This window comes from Epinephelus fuscoguttatus, linkage group LG24, assembly GCF_011397635.1.
Source record: "Epinephelus fuscoguttatus linkage group LG24, E.fuscoguttatus.final_Chr_v1".
NCBI lineage: Eukaryota > Metazoa > Chordata > Actinopteri > Perciformes > Serranidae > Epinephelus > Epinephelus fuscoguttatus.
Window position 1 is genome coordinate 5,403,374 of NC_064775.1, and position 23,359 is coordinate 5,426,732.

The window sequence follows — 23,359 nt, forward strand, 5'->3', positions numbered from 1 at the left end:
ATAGCAAATGATAAATGTGTGTGTGTGTGTGTGTGTGTGTGTGTGTGGGGGGGGGGGGGGCGCACAGGTCCAGGTGGTAACATTCAGAAGAGAAAGATAATCAGCTGACCAGTAACCACAAGACAAGTTGTATTTTTCTCCGAAGACGTTTATCTAAATCAAATCTAAATGTGCACTGTCAACAATGTCAAAACAAAATGATTGTGTGTGTGTGTGAGTGAGTGTGAGAGAGAGAGAGAGAGAGAGAGAGGAAGGGGCGATGAAAACGTGATCAAACGCAGTTGTCATTTACAGCCAGATTTATATACAGTAAAAATTGACAGTGAATCGCACACACACTCACACACACACACATGAAATGCTACTACAAAATGTTATTGTCGGAATAAATAAAAGCATTTAACAAAACTCCATGCGGCACTGGTTTGTCAGTGTGGTGAGCAAATGGAAAACTGATCCCCACTGGTTGCCATAATTAACAAATGTAAAGTCAGAGATGATAGGCTCAGTTTTTCTAAAACAAAAAAGTCAACCAAGAATGAGTAGAAACAATGACAGAGGTCAACACAAACAGGCTGTTACACTATGAGGCATAAGCAAATCATCTGTACAAAAACATTAACAAGATCGAAGAGGAAGAAGTCTTGTCTTATAAAGGAAGCTGAGTTGAGATCAGTCGGGTGCTGCTGCATGCACTTTGTCAGTGTAAAACTAAAATGTTACCCTGCTTCTTTCCGTTCATCAGTCCATATTTGGTTCCTTCATTTATTAAAAACCCTGTTGAACAATGCACCTGCCAGCCAGTCTAGTCAGATGGCATACGTTACTGGGTGGAGTTTCTCCAGAAATAAAATTCCTAGGAAGCAGTTTCCCAAGTATTACTTTGGGAAGGTGACGACCAATACTGCCGCTCACTGGGAGGCGCAACCACTGAGTTTCCTCCATGCTCACTGCTGATGAGTCTAGAAGAAAATCTAGGGGCAATATACAATACGGTACACATACAAGTTTGAGTTCGTCTATCTTACAGGGAGTCCCTTGAAGGATAAGTCTGTCAGTATTGTCGAAGGTCCCATGTGAAGACTCAAACCAACAGTGAACGCATCTACCAAAAAGTATCAAGTGTATCTTCAGTAATGGTAATCGTCTTCCGCCATTGCTGTTTGAAACACTCAGTGACTGTGGCACTGGGCAAAATGTTTCTTTATTTCCAACTCGCCATGTTTGAGCGTTATCTTTGACGTTACATCGACTTATGGCCCCTCATATCTTTTGGATCGGTGTGTATTAATCTGTCCAGTGTTGTCTGATGTCTGTCGTCGCCTTCAACCACCCATGCCGGTTCAGTAAGGTCTCCAGACAGCTTCAGCAGCCGCCATGTTAGTCGGGGAGCTACTGTGGCTGGACTCCACCTCCACGCCCACTATTTCATTCTGATTGGGCAAAGACGGGTGAAGAAGGGAGGAGCCCGTGGAGGCGTTAGTGCATGGTGGCAAGATCCTCGGCGGGGAGCGGGAGTCACTGCTGCCTCCTCCCCCTGCCATCATGGAGAACTGGTACGAGCCGGCAGTGGTGGAGTAGTACAGGTGATACGGCGAGGAGGTGGACTGGAATGGCCCGTTCTGAGCCTGGTGGGGGTTGTTTGCTGGGTAGGGGGGTGGCAGATAGGTGTGGTACCTCCCCGCTGGAGTGGTCGCCATGGCGGTTGCCATGGTGATTCCAAGGGCGCTGTTGGAGACGGCGTTGTGTGAGGGGGCGTAGGTGAAGGCGCCCGCCGTCGGAGGGTAGTGGACACGGGGGTCTGAGAAGCGGGAGTCGGGCAAGGAGGGGAGGGAGGTGAAAGGTCGCTCTAAAGTCATCCTGGGGTCGCCAAAGGCTGTGAGGTCAGGACCTTGGAGAGAAAGGTCAGAGGTTACGACCTACGAATTCACCGACTTCTCCTTGTTTTCTGTGTGTCCACGTGCTCGTGTGTGTTACCTGTGAGTCGTGAGGAAAGGTCACCGAGCGTAGATCGACCTGGCGAGAGGGGATTGGCTGTGTGGACGGAAGGTGTGGTTATCTGGCCAAGGTAAGGGTACGATTGGTCGTAGGACCAAGATGGAGACGACTGCATCTGTCTGGAGTCTAAGAGAGGGGAAGAGAGAGATTAATCATTGAAAGGTGTAAAGCAAAGGGTTTTGATCAGAGTAAATGTGAGTGGTTGTTTCCACTTGAGTCGGCCATCTTTATTTCCTAGAGGGGCACTTCAGACTTTTGGTATTACACCTCTAGGGACTCACAAGACGCAGACTGAAAGTGAAGACTGAATAGCAGTGTTGAGACAGAAGCTGTTGACAGTCAAAGGGACAGAAGAGAAAGAGATAGAGGAGAGGAAGCAATTAACTTCGGGTGGGGGTGGACGGATAAAGGGGAGAGTTGTGTCTGAGTGTGTGTTGGAGTTATTTCATTCAATCCAGTCTTTTTCCCCGCAGTCTAATAAATGGCACTGATCACCCACAGACTTGCAGACAAGTGTGTACTTGTTTGTGTGTGTGTGTGTGTGTGTGTGTGCGCGCGTGTGTGTGTGTGCGCAGTCAGAAGAGGAAGCAAATTGTACACAGCAGCTAAGACGTCAATGAAGGCTTTTCAAGTCTAGCCAAGAGCTCGATGTGTATGTGGTGGTGTATCTGGGTGGTGGTGGTGAAGCCCAGGCCCCGTGCCAAGCCCCCTCCTCGCCTGGGTTTTCTCCCCAGGCAGAGCGCACTAATGTACGGCAGGAGTCACACATGACTGGCTATTTAGAAATTGAGCTAGAACACATAAAAAGACACATATGTGGTGTGGTGCATCGCTGCGGTTCTTTGTGAAAACCATGTCGCGTTTATCATTCACAGTCAAGAAAAGTAGTGAAGTGAAAAAAGGAAAGGCAGCATTAAAGGAGAAATGAAAGCCAAGCGTTGAAGGGAGGAGGGGTTGATGACGAGGATAGTGCGGGGAGAAAAGGAAAGACAGGAGGAAGAGAAAGAGAGCGAAATCGAGAATGGCTTCATAACGGTTTCCTGTTGCTATTTACACGTTCACAGCAGTGAGAAAAACACAGAAAGCAGGAAGTACTGAATGAGCGCTACCTCTCAGTTTCTCTTTTACTGAGCCTTTAGTTCCCATCACTATTCTCCACTAGCTGCTTAAAAGGAATGCTAATTATGATATTAGCCTGACTTATCTTTGGATTTGTTTGCAGTGAAGTTGCAGCTCCTTTAATGGCCACTAGATGCTGGCTCTAAGGACTCTGCTTGAGGCCCTCCTGATATGTATCTTACTATATTATCACGAAAACTCTGTCTGTGTGTGTCTGTTCCACGTTTTTCTCCTCACTGACTTGGTCAATCCATGTGAAATTTGGCACAGTGGTAGAGGGTCATGGGAGGATGCCAATGAAGCAATATTACGTCAATTGGCCAAAGGGGGGCGCTATAGCAACCGATTGAAATGTCAAACTTTGAATGGACATATCTCATGCCCCGTATGTCGTAGAGACATGAAACTTTGCACAGAGATGCCTCTCCCCATGAGGAACACATTTGCCTCAAGAACCCATAACTTCCACTTATATAGATTTTCCGCCATTTTGAATTTTTTGAAAAACACTTCAAATGGATCTCTTCCTAGGAAGTTTGAGCGATCTGCATGAAACTGGGTGAACATAATCTAGGGACCAATATCTAAAGTTCCCTCTTGGCAAAAGTTGGAAAACTTCCTAAAACTGAGCTTCTATAAGGCAATGAATATTGCGGAGGTCGTGGCTCATCACATAAAGGTGTAGAACATCTCAAGGGTTTCACCCATCACCACGCAACTTTGTAGGCATATGACCACACATAATCTGAGGGGACTCCTCCATTATTGAGCCCATCAAACAAAATGGGGGCGCTAGAGAGCTCATTTCTTATCTAGGCCTAACCGCCATATGGATTTTTACTAAACTTGGTAGATATGTAGAACAGGACGCCTCAAGGTGACTGGAGAAATTTAACTCTAATTGGCAACTGGGTGGCGCTATAGCAACAGAAAAATGCTTAAAATGGCTAAAATGCGACCGATCACATACCAATACAACATATAAACACTTTAACTATCTGCCTTTCAACGTGCTACCTCAACTACTAATGTACAGTTTTAACTATCTATGGTACTACTGTACTTTCAATAAAGCAATCGTACTATCAACTTCACAAACACTCTGTCTGAATACATTGCTCTTCTTAATGGGTTCAGTTGACTATTTAATCTGAAATTTCCTATGACCTGTATCCCAAACACACACCATGTGAAACTGTGCGTGGGCAGCTGTGCACTCAGTGGGTATGGACTAGTTTATCTTAATCTTTTAGAATTTGTATGCATAGTTTTTAATTCTGACAGTTCTACATTTTCTCTTTTTTCTCTTATAGTGTCACTTCCTGCCAGCTGACTCTCATTTCCTCCTTAAGATATGACTTACTTCCTCTCTCTCTCTCTCTCTCTCTCTCTCTCTCTCTCACACACACACACACACACACACACACACACAAACAGCGTCACTACCACTAAGGGCAGAAGAGGAACAGACACTGTATTTTAGTACCACATGGAGTATCCACGGCAACCACAACACACTCTCTCACGCGCACTGACACATACACACTCAGACCACAATGGACCTCACAAAAACCACAAGGAGGAACAATGAGATTTGATGCAAGCTGTATGCAAAAGTTTAAGAAACACACACACACACACACACACACACACACACACACACACACACACACAGGTTGCTAATAAAGTTTAATCAAGACACTCATTATTTTTCTAACGGCCATTAAATGAACTGTAATTTGAAGCAATCCTTCAACACTTTGGGTCGTATGCTTATCCCGGTCTTACTAGCCTATATTAGGAAATTTGACTACAACCTTAAAAGGAAATAAGTTCTGACAACTAGAGACAATGTTGAATCATTATTATGATGCGTATATGAGTTGGTCATGCACCGTACCTAAAGGGCTGCTGTATCTATGTATGAATGTCCAAAAATGGTCCTTTGACTACCTACTGTCAGCAAGTTTTGCGTATAGAGAAAGATTCAGCTGGAGGAAGTGAGGCATCAGTCTCACTCACCTCCCTTGCAGAACGCCAGCGACCAAACTACACCATCATAGGAGGTGTACAGAACACAATTTGTCTTAGACAAGCAAGAAAATGGAATACTCTTCCTTGCTGCCTCTTCGCTTCCTTTCTCGATTAAGGCCGACAGACGTAGGTGAGGTTTAGGTTCTTACCGGCAGTAATCTGAGCATGTGTGGGACTGGAGAAGGTAGTCGAGTTCAGTGTTGCTGATTGGCGGGTGTTGGCAGGGTGTTGATGGTGATGGTGGTGAGGAGGCGTCACCCTCATTGAGCTCCGTCTCAGCTGCTCCAGCTCCGTTAGCCTCTCGGAAAAAGCCAGCGAGCCGGGTTTGACCTCGTCCATCTTCTGACGATGACCTAGGAGAGAGAGGTGACATGACACTATCATGAATCTCAGAGGTCTGTCCATTTAGGGAGCACAAGTGATTGTGAATCAGTCACCTGCTTTGGTGCAAATCAAAGTGACAACAGGTGCAATGGAGAGGCAAAATCAAGACAACCCCCCTCCTCAGATAGTTGCTCTCTCCTTATCCTTCCTGACTGATTCTTCTCTAGTTTTGTGCTCTGCTAGTGTCCTTGTCACTGCTGGCAGCATGAGGCGGTACCTGCAGCCCAATCAGGTTGCACAGATTATCCAGCTCCTCCAGGATGGCACATCTATACGTGTGGTCGCAAGACAGTTGGCTGTGTCTTCCAGCACAGTCTCAAGAGCATGGAGGAGATACCAGGAGACCGACTGTTACACGAGGAGAGCTGCACAGGGCCGTAGAAGCGCATCAACCCAGCAGCAGGACCGGTATCTGCTCCTTTGTGTGAGGAGGAGCACTGCCAGAGCCCTACAAAATGACCTCCAGCAGGCTACTGGTGTGCATGTTTCTGACCACACTGTCCGACTCCATGAGGGTGGCATGACGGCCCAACATCCTCTAGTGGGACCTGTGCTCACAGCCCAGCACCGTGCAGCTTGATTGGCATTCGCCAGAGAACGCCAGAGCTGGCAGGTCCGCCACTTGCACCCGGTTCTCTTCACAGATGGGAGCAGGTTCACACTAATTACATGTGATAGGCGTAGAAGATCAGGAGATGCTGTGGTGGACGTTATGCTGGCTGTAACATCATCCAGCATGACCGGTTTGGCGGTGGGTCAGTGATGGTCTGGGGAGGCAGATCCTTGGAGGGTCGCGCAGACCTCCATGTCATAGCCAATACCCTGACTGCTGTTAGGTACCGAGATGAAATCCTCAGAGCGACTGTCTGACCTGACGCTGGTGCAGAGGGCCCTGGGTTCCTCCTGGTGCAGTGGGCCCTGGGTTCCTCCTGGTGCAGAGGGCCCTGGGTTCCTCCTGGTGCAGAGGGCCCTGGGTTCCTCCTGGTGCAGTGGGCCCTGGGTTCCCCCTGGTGCAGGACAATGCCCGGCCTCATGTGACCAGAGTGTGCCAGCAGTTCCTGGATGACGAAGGCATTGATGCCATCGACTGGCCCTCTTGTTCCTCTGACCTAAATCCACTTGAGCACCTTTGGGGCATTATGTATCGGTGCATCTGACGCCACCAAGTACCTTTGAATCCTGCTATCAGCTGGTTGATGATTTTGGTTTCCACTGACTGTTATTACGCAATTTTATTCTCAACAAATTGTGCAACATACATCAGTAAAGATTTTCAACTTGAATAACTGTTAATCAAGATCTGACGTGCGATAAAGGGTTCCCTTATTTTTTTCAGCAGTATATATTGCCCCCTTGCACCAGCTCTCTGCAGTTTCAATTGAAAGTGAACACAAAGATGTGTAGAGGTGATTTGTCAGCTGAATCATTCTTGTAATTTGATTACATAATCCAAGGATTACAGTAACAGTTACAGCCCCACACATGCTATAACAATGTCGCGACACTGTTAACACTCTGTCTGCTACTGCGCTTGGGAATCTGACGATGGGCGCCACATAGGGGTCTGGCTGTCTCTCTGACTGTGTGTGTGCAGTGGTCTGTCACGCTGTCTGTGGTGTTGGCTGCACTTCAAAGCACTGAGACTGAGCTCCAGTTACAGGCACTTCCTCCCAGCGGAGGAAGTGTGCGCATGTGTGTATTTATACTAAGTGTTTGTGTGTGTGGGCGAGTTAGAGACGAGTGATGGTTATTCACAGCTGAACGGAGCTGGCAGGAGTCTTCCTCGCGTCTTTTCTGACCAGTGCCACTCAGCCCAGTTCCATTTAACATGAATCATAGTTACAGGACAAACTGTGTATTAGTGCGTATTAGCTGTCTTTCTCTTCTGCTTGCCGTCATCTGCCTTTAGAAATCCTTCTGTTTCATCAGAGTGTGAGAGAGGAACTCAGTGTTGCATCAGGTTCCTTATTGACTCACTCAACTGAGAGTTTGCTGGAGGAATTGGAAACATGTCTTCACTTAGATTCTAGTTGACTACAATACAAATTTAAGTACGACTGTAGATAACAAATTGAGCTCACATGTTCATAAAGTATAGTACGATTGTTACTTTTTTAAAGATATTTTCTGGAGCTTTTTGACCTCCAAAAAACATTCGAGTCCGGCCTGCGACCCTTTGCTGTGTGTCAGTCCCCACTCTCTCTCTCCGTCTCCCCATTTCACACACTGTCCTGTCCATTAAAGACAAAAAGCCTACAAAAATAATCTCATAATCAAAGGGATAGTTGTAACACTCTCAGTTTGGCCAATTAGAAACGAGCTATGGTGACATCAACATAGTCAATGCCCATTTACAATTGGAGCTCACTGGTGAAGCCACATGTCTCTGAGTCCAAGTTTGTCTCTTCTAGAGCCAAAAAACAGTTCTTCAGGTGAGACACCAAACATTTTCATCACAGTTGTTTTTTTGCATAGTGTCCACTGTGTTATCTGTACAATTGTTTCACTAACATAGACTCAAGTAGTAGTTTCTCTAGTTTAATTTGATGTGTTTCATTAGCGCTAGCTTTGAAGCTAAATGCTAAAAACGGTTAGCTCTTTCATGGCTGCTAGGCATGGCGAGGGTTGTAACTCTTTGTGAGTTGTAAGTGTTTATTGTTCAACTGTTAAAATGCTGTTCAAACGTCAACCTCATTCAGGCTGCAACGTGCACACACACACACACACACACACACACACACACACACACACACACACACACACACACACAGGTTAATACTTTATTATTCTTGATTTTATTTATTTTAAGTTGTTATACATTTCTATTTATTTTAATATTATAATTATTGTATTCTTACAAGTTTATTGTTCCTTCTTTATTATTCATTGAAGTGCTTGAATACATTTAGCCTATTGTGAATCTTTTTTAAGCACAATAATTTAATTGTAACATCTATCCCCAGCTACTGTCACAACTCACCCCGGTACTGGGGTACGTTATAACAATATACGTCTTTGTATTTGACATTAATTTCCATAATCTGTGATGGTGTAGTAGAAGTCAAAGTGTGTGTTATTTATAGCAGACAAATATGGGTACCATGTATCAAAATTTAAGAGCTCTAACAAAAAACCCACTGAGTTACATTTGCTCAAACAAAAAGTGTTACAGTCATCCCCGGTCTCCCCTACATATAGCTAGGCCCAAATAAACTAATATACCATGGGTATTAAAAAATAGCCCTGGCATTTATTTGTTTCAATCACTGACCTCAACCAATGTATATCTGTGTGTATGTATATGTTACTATGCTACAGACAAATGTAATGTGATTACAGTAACATTGTAACATTGTACTAAACTTTTTTTTAGGTTTAGTGAAGCAATTAACCCCTTACACAGACCTAAATCCTTATTTATTGGGGGCTCATGCGGGATAGAACATCCATGAGGTGAAGTTTTTGTGAGAATCTCGTGGCCTTTTTGTGTGGACGTCATCTCTTTTGTTAAATTATTTGTGGCTGTTGCTCTGTGTTTAGCTGAAACTTTAGTTTTGAGCACCCTTGTTTTAAGGGTGGCGGTGTTCTCTGCTGCTGTCCCTTTTCCCTCCCTTGCAGACCTGCCCAGGTGTGCTGCATTACCTAACGAGGTGCAGTGCACCTGTCGTGGAGGAGGTGTTAAAGAGCTCCTGTGGCAGCAGCAGCAGAAGAGAGAGGCCTCTGGTGTGGGGACTGCTGGTCCTGTTTGCTTGTTTTACTTGTCATAAATCCCATGGATGTGAGTGTTTTAAAGGTGTTGCCATCAATACCAAGATGCTTCACTTGGTGTCATTTAGTTGTACAGAATTTTGTGACATCAACTCACATTCATGCTTTTTTTTTTTTTTAAAGCAACACAAAATGTGCGCAGGGAGAGCATAGAGAATTAGATGGGACTAAAAACGGAACCCTGTGGGACTCCACGTGTTATTATCTGCTGAGGAGGGGAAAAAGTCACTCACGTCGTGGCTCTCTGGGCCCGTCCACTGTGATTTTAATGGCTCTCTGGTATGTGGCCACCTGAGGAGGGTTGGTGAACACTGTGATGGTGAGAGTGAAGCTCTTCCCTGTGAAAGAAAAGGGAAGGAAGGAAGCGGGAGCAAAGGGCAGACAGAGAAGAGAACAGGAAATAGAATGGAAAAGAAAAATGTGTTCATTAATATTAGGATCTTTTCATTATCTTTATCTTGATTATGCTAGACTACATTGACTTTGCATTAATTAAGGTGTGCCAATATACTATTTTAAGAAACACTTAAAACCAATTGCATGTTTTATTTGACCATGACATAATCCAAAAATATCAAGTGTCTGTACCACACATATATGGGACTATTCATGTGTGTGTGGTGTGTGGAAGTGAGTGTGGAAGTACCACCCACTCACCACATGTGCAGACCACCACTGTTATTGAATGCCAGGGTCAGAGTAAAGTTACAGCGTGCAGACAGTCACACACACACACACACACACACACACGCGGGTGTTACTCTCACTTATGTGCCTGTTTACTCTCTCTTAACATTTCCCAATGATTACACGTTAAAGTGACATAGCACATTCGGAAAAAGGCGTCACAACATTTCCAAAGATAATTATAGACCAGCGCCACATGATTTGCATTCACACACACACGGTGGACTTGTTATCAAACGGACAACACGGAGCATTTAGCCTCAAACGTGTGGGAGCTTGTGCTGTGTATAGAGTGTGGGCGTCATATCAAGGCAGCAGGGATGATGCGAGAACATCTAGTAATCACACAGATGGAATATTGATATCGGACAATCCTTTAAAAACCTTTAAATATTGGCACATGACACACACGACGTTGATTTGAAATTAAAATAAAGTTTAACCAAGCACAAGTTTGCTGACCACTGATTCGACCACTAGGGGGGGTGTTATCACTTCAAATGTTCTCTCCAGCGTCCACATCTACACAGCATACACATTGTTTACTCTACATCCTGCTCTATACACAGTGTATTCCATGTGGTATAAATAGTATACAGTGTAGAGGAACATGAAGTGTGTTTTCGCGCAGGTTGTTTACAGAGAGAACTTACAGTAAGATTTTGGCTGATAGAGACACAGGAGGGAGGGAGGGAGCGGGGAGAACAGCTGAAGTCTTTGTGTCTGTTGTGTCTATCAGCCAGCCGGTGGCATCACTCTCTCACACACACACACACACACACACACACACACACATGGAATCACAAATGTACGTGTGTGTGTGTGTGTGTGTGTGTCTTGACAACAGTGTTTTCTGGGACTGTCTCTCTAATCACCCTTATGTCTCTCACTGTCTGTAGATAAGAGCAGTTTTAACATAAGAGGTGTGTGTGTTGCTCAGTTAGTGTCAATCAGATGGAATTTGTTATGCACACTATTTTCAAAACAGCAGTGTGTGTGTGTGTGTGTGTGTGTGTGTGTGTGTGTGTGTTTTACCGGAATAATAAAGTTGTGTGTGTGTGTGTGTGTGTGTGTGTGTTTTACCGGAATAATAAAGTGGTGTGTGCGTGTGTGTGTGTGTGTGTGTGTGTGTTCACAGAGTGTGATATTGTGAAAGAGAAAAATGGCAGTCCTGTTTAAAAGAGGAACTAAAAGCGAGATTTAAAACTGGTTGTACGTGTGCACACACACACACACACACACACACACACACACACACACACACACACACACAAACACACACAAAAACACAGTCATATCTGGTGGTAGTAGGCCAAACCATGATATGAAACCAACACACAAGCCATGACAGATGTTGCATCATTATTTCTTTTACCTCCACAGTAGCGCTGCCATGTTTTATTGCACTCACACTCACTGTTTAACTGTTTGAAGCTGACGGGTGTCGCAGCTCCTGTTCAGCAGAGGCCTGTTTCATCCGATTCTCAACATGCAAATTCATCTTTTGTTGACCTCGTGAAAATGCGTCCATGTCACACACCAAGATAAACTCAGATTCACCAGGCAGTCACACTGAAATGCCACTGCATCGAAAACAAAAAGAAAACAGCACTGGTGGGACGTGTGCTGATGACATGATGAAATGCAATCCTGGAAGGTTGGTTCGGGTAACAGCTCCAGGAGTTTGAAGGTTAATCAGACAGTTTTATCCGTCGGATGTGGGAGCCCTTTGCTAATAAGAGGCCTGCAGCTTTTTTATTAATTTATTTATTGCTGTTGTCGGCCTCTGTCGCCATTTTAGAAAAGCTCCACTTTCAAGTTTGAGAAATGCATGGCATATTTTGGACGGACGGCTACAAAAAGCAAAATGGTGAAGTGAAAAAGATTCGTTGCCATCAATAAATCATCAGTGGGTGCAGTTGCAGGATGGCTTCTCATTCGGAATGAAATAAATCTGAATGAAATCATTCGGAATTAAAGTTTTCCAGGTGGTTTACATGGGACATATTCATTCCGAATGAGGGTTTACACGCACGAGGTTTGGGGCAGGGAAGGTTTCTGATTGGATAGGGGGCGGGGCGGATGTTACGTGTTTACCAGAAGAAAACACTGTAGTCCTCGCTCCGGATAACAAGATTTTTGACGACGCCGTTCTTAGTGCCTTTTTCAGGCTTGTTTTGCTTATATTCTTGAAGCAGCAGAACGACAACAACCTTGTTCTGCTAATGCTTCGTCTGTTGAGGAGGAGAAGGGAGGTAGAAGACCGTGCTGTGGCGAATGGAAACCGGTTAGTACAACGAGTCCGACGTCATCGCGCCAGAAGGGCAAGGAAACGAGCATGCGCAGAAAGAATGAACTTAAAGAGGAATGAGTGTATACAAGTGCGAGAAATTCTTTCATTGGGAATTAGAAACAGAATATTCCAGCCCCTTACATCGGAATGAATTTTCAATCACATTGGCCGTTTTCATTCTGAATTAGGTGTTTACAAGATCACTTTTAATAGGAATGAACTTTCATTCCGAATGAAAAGAGAATTAAACTGTCCGTGTAAACACACTCATTGTCTTTTGAAATCACTAATGCATCATACATTCCTAAGACGTGACTGAATCACCTTAAGTGACCTTTAAAAAATGCATCACAATGAGCAAGGTTATTTTTTTTACACATTCCAACACAGCTCTAAATGTTTTCTATTAAAAGTATAATCATGGAAATGCACACTACACAGATATGATTGTAGCTGACTACAAAAAAGTCACGTGAATATTGCTTCCACTTGCTCAAAGTATAGCTACAAAAAAATTCGAGTACCAAAATCTAACTCTCAGTTTCTAGACGGTTATAATTTTGGAATAGGATTTAGCAAAACCAACCAGTTTCTTTACTAAAAAATCATGTGAGCAGTGGCAGTGTTGCTCTGGGTTGTAACTAAGTGCATCGGCAAAACAGAGAACACTGGCTGATGATGACTAAGTTTGAGAACTGTAACCTTTGACACTGACTCACACAGACACCCACACACACACACACACACACACACAGTCGCACACAGAGAAACCACTAGTCAAACCACTAAACCACTCATTGCTGTCGGCGGCTAAACTAACCACTTCCTACCCAGACTGTTAATGACATTTAAGGTGGGGACACTTCACTCAACAATGTGGCTTGTTATCATACACTGAACAACACAGGGATCTATATATATATATATATATATATATATATATATATATATATTTATATATAAAAATATATAATTTAAATTGTAGAGAAGACATATGAATCTCAAAGCGCTATTTGTTGGTGTCCTGCGTTAACTCTGATCCAGCTGTTAATTTCAAAGGCAACAGTTTTTTTTTATTATTTTACACTCGTCCTCAGATGGAGTGACGCCGGGAAAAGGAGCCTCATTGTACTCTGCGCAGCTGAATTTGCATGAAAACAAATTTCTACTCCTCATATTTCTCCATTCAATATGCATCCCCTGCGCGTGAATTATTAATGTGCTCATTTTTCAACTGCAGGACTTTGGAATCTGTCAGATATTGACAGTTACTCCCATATTTCCATTCAGCTGGGGAGTACTTGTCATTCTCGTGTGTGTGTGTGTGTGTGTGTGTTAGCGGGGCTTGTGTACACAGGCCTAGTGTTTTAAATAGATAAGTTGGGACATTTGCCTGTGACTGATTTAGTGTAACTGTGGACTAGTGTGTCCGTTAAAGAGAGAGGGGAGACGCAGCGAGGTAGACGTTGAATGGGGTGTTACGAGGAAGTTGTGAATGCTGTATTTATTCACGTGTACTTCCCCTAATTTATCCCTGCTGTGTTGTGTACTTGTGCAAAACACACTTTGAGCCTCAACCGGTCTGAAGCTTCTCTCACCGAAGCTTATATTTCTGCCATCTTTTAAAACAGACAAAAATCTGCATTCATACTTTCGTTGTTTTTGCATTTGTGTGTTTTCATTTGTGCATTTTTTCTGGTTTAGCTTCTCTGCACTGGCTCCCTGTGAAATCCAGTATTGAAATCCCTCTCCTAACTTACAAAGCTCTAAATGGTCAAGCTCCGTCATATCTTAGAGAGCTCATGGTGTCATATTATCCCACCAGAACACTGCACTCTGAGAATGCAGGGTTAGTCATAGTCCCTAAAGTCTCCAAAAGTAGATCAGGAGCCAGAGCCTTCAGCTATCAGGCTCCTCTTCTGTGGACCCATCTTCCTGTTGCAGTCCGGGAGGCAGACACCGTCTCCACATTTAAAATAGACTTAAGACTTTCCTCTTTGATAAAGATTATAGTTAGGGCTGGCTCTTATAGTTAGGGCTGGCTCTTATAGTTAGGGCCGGCTCTTATAGTTTGGGCTGGCTCTTATAGTTAGGGCCACCTCTTATAGTTAGGGCTGGCTCTTATAGTTAGGGCCGGCTCTTATAGTTAGGGCTGCCTCTTATAGTTAGGGCCGGCTCTTATAGTTCGGGCTGGCTCAGGCTTTCCTTGGACCAGCCCCTAGTTAGGCTGACTTAGGGGGTGATCACACAGAAATGAGACGCTAGAGACGCGGACGCTTCAAAGACGCTTTAAACGCTCGAAGTACTTATTCAGTGCACACTAGCTACTGGCGTCTGAAGCTCAAAAAGTTGAAAATATTTTAACTTTTCAGCGTCTACGTGCGTCTAAAAAGAAGCGTCTACAAAAACGCGTGTCTAAAAAGACGCTTGAATGCCGGTCAGACGCGCCGTATCATAGGAAACAATGGTTTTACTGGCGTTGCGTTTCTAGCGTTTCATCTCGGTGTGATCGCTCCCTTAGGCCTAGTATGCTGGGGGACTTCCTATGATACGCCGAGCACCTTTTCTCCTTCTCTCTTTCTCTCTCTCTTCATTTGCTAACATGTCACATGCATGTCACTAACTCAGCTTCTTCTCTGGACCCTTTTGTGCTCCACTGTCTCGCAGATTCCCTCAGATCGTGGCTATGCCTGTATCGTGAGCCGTGGTTCTACCATTTTTTTCCCCATTCAAGATTTTTGGGGGGAGTTAGCGCTCTGAGGCAAGTTGTGATTTGTGATACTGGGCTTTATGGATAAAATTAAAACTGAATTGAAACTGCCGTTTAAATGTGTGTGTGTGCGTGTGTGTGTGTGTGTGTGTACCTCTTCCGCTGCGGCCAACAAAGCGCAGGTCGTTGAACCTGGCCACTTGGTTCTTGATGGCGGCCGTGGCGTTGCGAAGCTCAGCCGAGTAGTTCTCATCGTTTCCCGCCATCACTGTTACCAGGGTGCCGTCGGGGATGTCGCCCAGGGCAACCACCTGGTGATATGAAAAACAGTAATGTAGATGTTGATTGTTTTTTTTTTTGTTTTTTTTTTATGAGCATTGGGACTTTAGTGTTTAGTGGCCCGTGGATGACTTGCGCTCTGAAACGTAACGTAAAAGATGCAAATTATGAAAAAATCAACTCTCCCAAACACATGTGTAAAACGTAAACGTGTGACTAGAGATTAGAGACTCTCCTGCTCCACAGCTCCACACATATACAGCCACGGAGGCTTATTTCCATATTAACGCTAATCACACCAAAGCATCAGTGTGCAAATGACCATCGCAGATACTGTTCTACGGAAGGTTTCTCTTTTAGCCTTGAGCTCTTTAAGCAAGTAACCACAGCCCGTGGTGAGTGGGACACTTTGGGACTGACCTCGTGAAATCATTTAAACTTTGCTCCTCGACAAAAGCATCTGTTTCCATGGGATAGAACTGGTCTAAGGCTGGTCTAATAGCTGATGTTTCAATAATCGGTCCGGCCCTGTGGTGAAATGTGACTGGATAAAAATATTCCGTAAGTGGTGACTCACTGGATTTGAAAAATACTGGTGTCAGCTTGCTAATACATTCATGAACTGGGGGAGAGAGAAAGACACACACACACACACACACACACACACACACACACACACACACACACACACACAGAGGCAAGAGACTGGCAGTAATGGGGCATGAAACTAGCCCAGCAGAATAAACAAAACAAAGGAAACAATTATGAAGCTCTCAGGCCAGTGTGTGTGTGTGTGTGTGTGTGTGTGTGTGTGTGTTAAAGGATGCCTTTGGTGTATACACACACATTGTACCTGTGTGTGCACCTACAATGCAGTGTGTGTGTTGTCACGTACACTACATATGCACCAGTGCATATTCTAGTGTTCATATACAGTACATGTGGGTCTCTGTATATGTGTGTGTGCACGCATCGTAACAGTCATCCATTATCAGTAAGAGGCAGTGACATCCGCTCATGACACTCCATAATGATGCACAGTGCGCCAAACTCTTCCTCTCTCTCACACACATATACACACACATATACACACATAGCACGCGCGCATGTGTGAACACTAATGCATAAAACTCAATAAATCAATCAGTGGCGTGTTCTGTGGCTAAAAGCTGCTTTTCCACAAATGCATTTTGCCTCAAAGTGCAGGAAAGCCGTCCACGTCCACACACATGAGGGAATACAATAAGAAATGCAAGAAAATTAGCCCATCATGCTGTGAAAACAGACGATGGAGACATCAAATTGTTCTTTTTTCTTGTCGTAAAAGAAGCTCAACCCCGGTAAAATGGCCAGCCTTCATAAAATGTTTAATAGCATATTCAAACAGAAATCTGTATTAGCTGATCGGACTTTTCATTGCTGCCAAATCCAAATTTGGTCATGTTGCTTTTGTGGGATTTTGGATTTTTTACAGGACAGCGTTTTTGTTTGGAGACAAATTTTTAATCAATGAAATTATGCTTTAACGTGCTCGCTATTGCTTTGCTACGTAAAAAATAATTAACAAATTTTACTCACTTTGCACCGTTAGCTGATATTAAGAATAATTATACATAAATATTCCTATTTAAATGTCATTTATAATTAAAAAAAAATGCCAAAGACTAACTGATTCCAGCTTCTGGAATATGAGGATATGCTGCTTCTTTATTTTGTATTTTTGTACATTGTGAGTCTTTTGATTGCAATACAGGAAGTTAAAGATCTCAGCTTGAGTTGTAAAATATTTCCAGACCAAAAAAGATGCAATGAAAGAGTAGAAAAGCAGAAAATTAGAATGTAATCTGAATATTTTGTCGGCTATATCGCTGTCAATTTTGATATATTTTTTTGTGAAGTATAATGACATGTATGGTTATTTTCCTGCAATGTCAGGTTGATTCCCTACAGCCTGGAGCCAAAGTGGTGATGCTGCGGTGTAAAATACAAGTCAGAGTTGTGCATGAAAAAATGCAGCAGTGATGTCAGCAAAATGTGCTTGTCTTTCACTGTGTACATAATACAAATGAAATCATTTTTTGGAGCAGATACACACCTTGAAAGCAATGGGCAAGGTCTTGTTACACCTCCAGTGTGTGGGCAGCACCGAGCAGAGGAAATTGGGACTGTCCGTCTTCACCAGCTCACCTGGGTGGTCTGAGATCACCTGTGAGACATCACAGTCACTGACCTGAACTCATTCAGTTCATTAAAACAAATTCAAGGGCTGACATATTTAATTGCATGTCACTGTACCTCCACCATGCCGCGGTCGGCCATGCGCAGTTTGCCCACCAGAGCCGCCCCACCTCCGGCCTCCTGGGCGCCCAGAGGCAGAGCCTCAGCCATCTTCCCCCCTGAGGCCAGGGTCGTTGAAGGTGGGGTGTAACGCCGGCCAGGGGCTGGGTCTGAGAGGAAAAAGACAGAGTCAGTTAAGTGGAATTTCCTTTGATGCTTGTCTAAAGGAGGTGAAGCTTAAAGAGCTGCAGTTAATCAGTGCTGCTTCCATATGTGAATATTTTCTGCTTGGACAAAGACGTTCAAATGTGAGAGGACAGATTTCAACCCATGTGACACAATGAAGACAGGAATCAGAAGGAACCTGATAAGCAGCTGTCTGTGCGTCTGTCTGCAGTGTCGGTGGCTCTGCTGGCTTGTCAGTCAGCCAAGCTACAATTGAAGCCGCATGCTGGGGGTTTGGAGTTTGGCTTACAGTTAAAAACCCTCCCACTGATGCTATGTTGTGCTGAGCTGCAGCCGCGCAGAGAGCTCAGTGAAGGGGCAGTGTGTGGTTTGAACACAGGTGTCAACAGAGACACGTGAAAATGTGAGTGTGATTCAGTGTGTTCAATAATCATACCTTGTTTGTTCCCTAATTTTAGCAGCTGGTGATGGCCTGGGTGTGTTTACGGCTGATTTATTGTTTTGCGTTCCTAATGTCACAGGATGTTGCGTCATGAAATGAACTTTTCTTGAAGCAGTGTCAAATTCTCTTGAAATTATTTCAACGTTCTCATTAAATTTGAAAGAAGCAAAATTATTATACAGAAATTCCCTGGACTTTCAAACCAGTTTCGATTTTTTAAAAGTCTATAATCAGTCCTGCAAATCTGCTGTGACTCCAGGTGCACACTCACATATTAAACTTGCTCTATTATGGGATAGATTTTTGCTTGTAATATTTTTGCTGCGCCACACATGTGCTTTAAGCATCACTGAGCCTGCCAGTGTGCGTCCGTGGTTTATTTACATCAATGGAGGAAGTTACAGACTGAAAAAGAGTTTGCAAAGCAGACACGAACACCACAGCTGCTCTGGGATCAAATCTGAAACAAACAGTGAGAGGGTTTCTTTTTCGGTTTTAGGAAAACTTAAATCCATCGTGGATAATGACGCAGAGGAGAGGAGGGAATTTGCTGCGTGACTTCATATTATTCTCCTGCCTTTACCCTACAGAGCATGCTGCCGGAGGTGAAGCTGTTGTGCACACACACTCTTATTATATATTTGAAGAGAAACATCGTGGAGAAATGACTTGTACCGTATTTCGCGTCCCACAGAAACACCATTTGTGCGCCACAGTGCGTCCACAGACACCCAGCTTCCCCGATCCGCAATATAAACCTCCCGGTTGCGTCCTGTTTACGGCACAAGCAGCAGATTCGCGTGTGGGTATTTGTCTGTAGCTTCTTGACTTCTTATCTGCCCATAAAAAAAAAAAGATGTCGTCCAGGTGCGCCGGCGGATTTCAGCCTTCGTGCGTAAAAGCCAAACGTCCAAAGTAGGTTTCCAACACTTATGCGGCGATCAAAAGTCACTCTGAGAAAGTCTTCAAAGCTCCTTAATTGTGTCTCCTCGCAGATGAAATGAAGCCTCCGCGCGTTTGTCATCAAAAGTGGAAGGAAAGTGGCAAAACACGGAGGAAAGCCGTGCGTAAATCTGACCTACTGTTCTGATTGTAACGGCCTACACTGAGTGCACCGTTACAAACAAGCCGCTCCGTCTCTCTGCGCCCCGGTTAAGTCTCTCCCCCTTCCCCGCTACATGAATAGAGCTCACGGCACACAGCGCCAGGCTTTTACCGGCAGACCTCTGGATTTGCATGTCACTCGTGCGGGAGCAGCTCTCAGCCAATGGAGAGACTCGCCGCCTGCTGTCACTGGAGGCGTATTAACCAATCAGTGGAATATCCGTCCGAGGGGAGGCGGGGTTTAGGGGAGAAGGAGATCAGGGCAAAGCACAGCAGCACTTCCTCTTGAGCTGGAGCAGCACCACAAACTGACACTATGGTCAGCATGGTGAGATGACGCAGGGGTAGGTGTTAAATCTGTGGCTGTATAATAACTGAACATGGATAAATGAGATAGGTCTGCAGAAACAAACAAACAAACAAACAAACAAAGTAAATATTGTCGCTGTGACTGGTTAAAAACAATCACAGGCTGTCAGTACCGGATATGGACGATAGGGAGCAGTAGGTGATCTAATGAACGACAGCCGCACCACACACACACGCGCCATGGAGAAGGCTCAAGTCTCTAAATGAGACTTTCATACGGTGTTAAAGCGAAGCATGACTTGAAACAACTCCTGTTGTCCAATTAGTTTTATTTATTTTACTGGTTTTAGACAGTCCCAACAAAATTCAGTCTTCAAAACCACTAAAAAAAAAAAAAAAATTTCAGTGTGACGTTGATTTAAATGATGATAATTTAGGAGAGCAGGATCCAATAGCTTTGAAAATTGTAAATATTTTTTTATGCAATGGATTAATTTTCAGTAATCGTATTCATATTCATGCAGAGGCAGCAACTGTGGTCCACAACATATTGATTTTAATTTTGTCAGGATGTGATTTTATGGGGAAAAAATTATGAAATTTAATTGCCAGTAAGCAAAACTCTAATGTAAAATGACAGGGAATAATGAAAGCAAATAACAAATAAAACACACAAAGAAAAAGAAACCAAAAAAAAAAACAGTGCAAATAAATAAATGAAATATATATATATATAAAAAAAATTAAGATAGCTTTAAAAAAGGAAATTCTAAACAAATTAATTAAATTTGTTTAAAGAAGAAAATCAAAACATGAAAATAAGTAAAACAAAACAACATGGAAAAAAGTTAAAAACAATCAAACAAACAAGGACATAACTTGGAAAAACGTGCTTAAAAACTATAATAATTCTGTAACATAATTCCAAATATTTTTCCCCCTATTTTTTATTATTAAAAAAAAAATCTAAATCTATACATTTTTGGCAAAATGTGGGACACTTTTTTTTACCAAGTTGCTTATTGCCTTTTCCCCCATGTTTCTGAAAGAAGCCGCACCGGTTTTTTATTCAGTAGTATTTGCGAAAGGCGTCTGAAAGCAGCACAAGATAAGTGATGTCACTTCAGCTTCCAAAGGGTTAAAAAAAATTGAATTTTGTCCTCCTGCTAATTTCTTGCAAAGTTTCGGGGTCATTTCTTCTGTTTTTGAAAGAAATCAAGCCAATGTGCTCAGCTTTCAAAGGGTTAACAAACAGCTGACTGATGATCTCAGCATCCCAAAATGCATCATGTTATAACTAAGCTTCAGTTCACATTTAATCCAGTGTTGTTTCAATAATTATTCCATTAAAGGTTCAAGTCCTGAAACACTGTTATTTTTCTGCTCGTTTATTACTATTAATTTTCTGTTTTTGCAAATTCCCCTGAGATGGTACATCGTAAGTAGATGAAATTTCTCCAATGATTGGATGTTTGAGATTAAATACTCCTCGACAAATATGATCTCAGTAGGCCTGACAGGGATGAAGAAATTAAGGTTCAAAAAATGCAATGCTGATTAGATTTTCCGCCATTTCTAAGATTCTGTATTATATATGGTAGTTTTTTTTTTGGATCATCACGAGACAAAGCTTATTAAAAGTTATTGTTGATATGTTATTTAGTTTTTAAAATACTCACCAGTGAACTTTCAAAGGGCCATAGCTCAGCACATAATAGACCTACCTCCAAAGCCCTCGTCCCAATCATCACAAAACTTGCAGGATATATCCAGATTGATCAAATCAGTGAGCATCTGTCTGATCATCATAAAATCTGTCTTGGATAACCAAGACTTTGATAACTATGACAAGCTGGGAGGCACTATGCTAAGTTAGCATGTAGCAAGGTGGTTAGTAAACCATTACCAGACCAGAAATAGAAGATCCTCCAATACCCTACAGGTCTGGTGTTGGACCACTTTGGTTTTGCTGTGAACTATGAAGGCGATCAAGAGGAAGTGGAAGATAAAAAACAACGTTAGCGTCCAAGCCAGTCGCACAAGCACCCTTCACACCAGGGGACGAGAGCTGCTGTGGGGGTAGCAACCTCTCGGTCAGCAGCTACTGTCTGGCAAGAAAGACTTAAAGGTACATCAGTGACAACTGTTTTGCTTGTGTTTATGTGATTGTGGACTTTAACTGAGATGTTTTAATGTATTTATTACACTGATAGATCTCAGACAGCTTGTGGGATGTAGCAGTCAGTGGGCGAAAGAAATGACATTGGTACCATGCACTCTAATGTCAGCTTTAATGTCAGCAGGAAATGGGCACTGACGTATGGCCCCATTATTGTTAAAAGAATTAAGAACTGAATTAAAACGCCATAATAATTTTATTTTCACGTGTAACAATTTGTGAAATTAAAAGACCTCTAAATATGTTGGATTTAAGACAGTAAATATTCAACTCTATTTGAAGTTATATGCTCTGAATTCCTGTTTTTGAATTTTCCAGTCGGCCATTTCAAGGTTTGCGAATAAAAAAACACATTTTTCTTCCAAGTTCACAAATTCAGTTTAAAAAAAATAAATAAATTCAGATTAAAAAAAAAAATGCCTGGGTTTTTTATTTGCTCATCTGAACATGACTGTTAACATCTAAAAACGACCGGGTGAATTTACAGTAACTTACAGTAATATCCTCTTACTCACGTGTGCTGGGGCTTTTGACTGCATCACATGGTCATCCTCAGCAGATGTAGCTCTCTCAATTTTAATTTGTAGGAATGTTGGACACTTGAAATATTTCGTGATTTAAAAAAAAAGGAAAAAGTAGTTTTGCACAACTAACTAACATCTGGTCAGTCAGGAGCCTGGTGTTTATTGGTAGGTAATTTTGGTTTCCTGTGCACCTGCCTGTTTGAGTAAGGCCTCTTTGGGAGTCAGCTGATTTGATTTGAGTTAAATCAACACGCTGTCGGATGAGTTTTTGTGAGATGCCAGTCTGCCTCTACGTCCGTCCCTCAGTAGCCAAAGGGGGGATGATAAAAAATGTAAATGCCTCCACTCTTGTCTCGGCCTGAGATGGACCTGACGTGATTTGCCCTTGGAAATATCTATTTTTCACGTCCTCATGCAGGGCCTTTTTTTATCTGAAGATCATCTGTGAGTGAATTCAGACACCTCGAGATTTGGCGTCGCAAATTATCTAATAAGAATGACCAATGAAATCACATCAATAATTAACACATTTTCCTGCTTGTATTCAAGCAACATATTCAACCTGCAGTGAAAGTATTTCTGTCAAGCTGCAATTTCATCAAAGTTACTGTCATTAAATCTGACACTGGGCATTTATTCCTCATAGAACCACACTTATAAATAATTCAAACACTGAAGGATGCACTGAAACTATATATCTGGGAAAAATTTCGGCCTTATGCCAGGTATACTGACAGATTCTTTAGAAACAATGCGAGTTTGGATGCTGATAGCAATTCATATAATCATGTATCATCATATCCTGTAGGCTGTTGGCGCTCTGAGGCACTGTTTGGAAAATTAACTAAATGCGATGCCTGAATTAATCGAAAGTAAAAATGGGTCGGATCTTCCTTAAAATTTAAAGACCAAAGTCAAAACATTTGCGTGAGTATGAATCAAATGAAGATACTGTGGGAATAAAGTCACAAATGAAACTGTGGACACAGAGAGAGCGAGAGAAACGTGGCAGAGGGAGAGGAGTTGGATTTCATTCAGCCAGCATTTCCCACCGACTGACTTGTAA

The 23,359-nt window shown here is 43.0% G+C and overlaps 1 protein-coding gene across 5 annotated transcripts in view; it reads right to left on the reverse strand.

Annotated features, from left to right (window-relative positions):
- Positions 1–145: 145 nt before the first annotated feature.
- runx1 (RUNX family transcription factor 1) overlaps positions 146–23,359 on the reverse strand; it is a 43,117-nt gene continuing 19,903 nt past the window's right edge. For 3 of the 5 annotated variants that reach the window (XM_049570679.1, XM_049570675.1, XM_049570677.1), the window contains 7 exons: positions 17,568–17,719; positions 17,368–17,478; positions 15,148–15,304; positions 9,537–9,641; positions 5,301–5,504; positions 1,978–2,124; positions 146–1,891 (listed from right to left, as the gene is read on the reverse strand). In XM_049570679.1, the coding sequence (XP_049426636.1) occupies positions 1,344–1,891; positions 1,978–2,124; positions 5,301–5,504; positions 9,537–9,641; positions 15,148–15,304; positions 17,368–17,478; positions 17,568–17,660 (1,365 nt within the window). In that variant the 5' untranslated portion in view covers positions 17,661–17,719 and the 3' untranslated portion in view covers positions 146–1,343. Of the gene's footprint in view, positions 1,892–1,977; positions 2,125–5,300; positions 5,505–9,536; positions 9,642–15,147; positions 15,305–17,367; positions 17,479–17,567; positions 17,720–18,852; positions 19,431–23,359 lie in introns of those variants that run through there. The other 2 variants (XM_049570678.1, XM_049570680.1) reach the window with 2 other exon arrangements.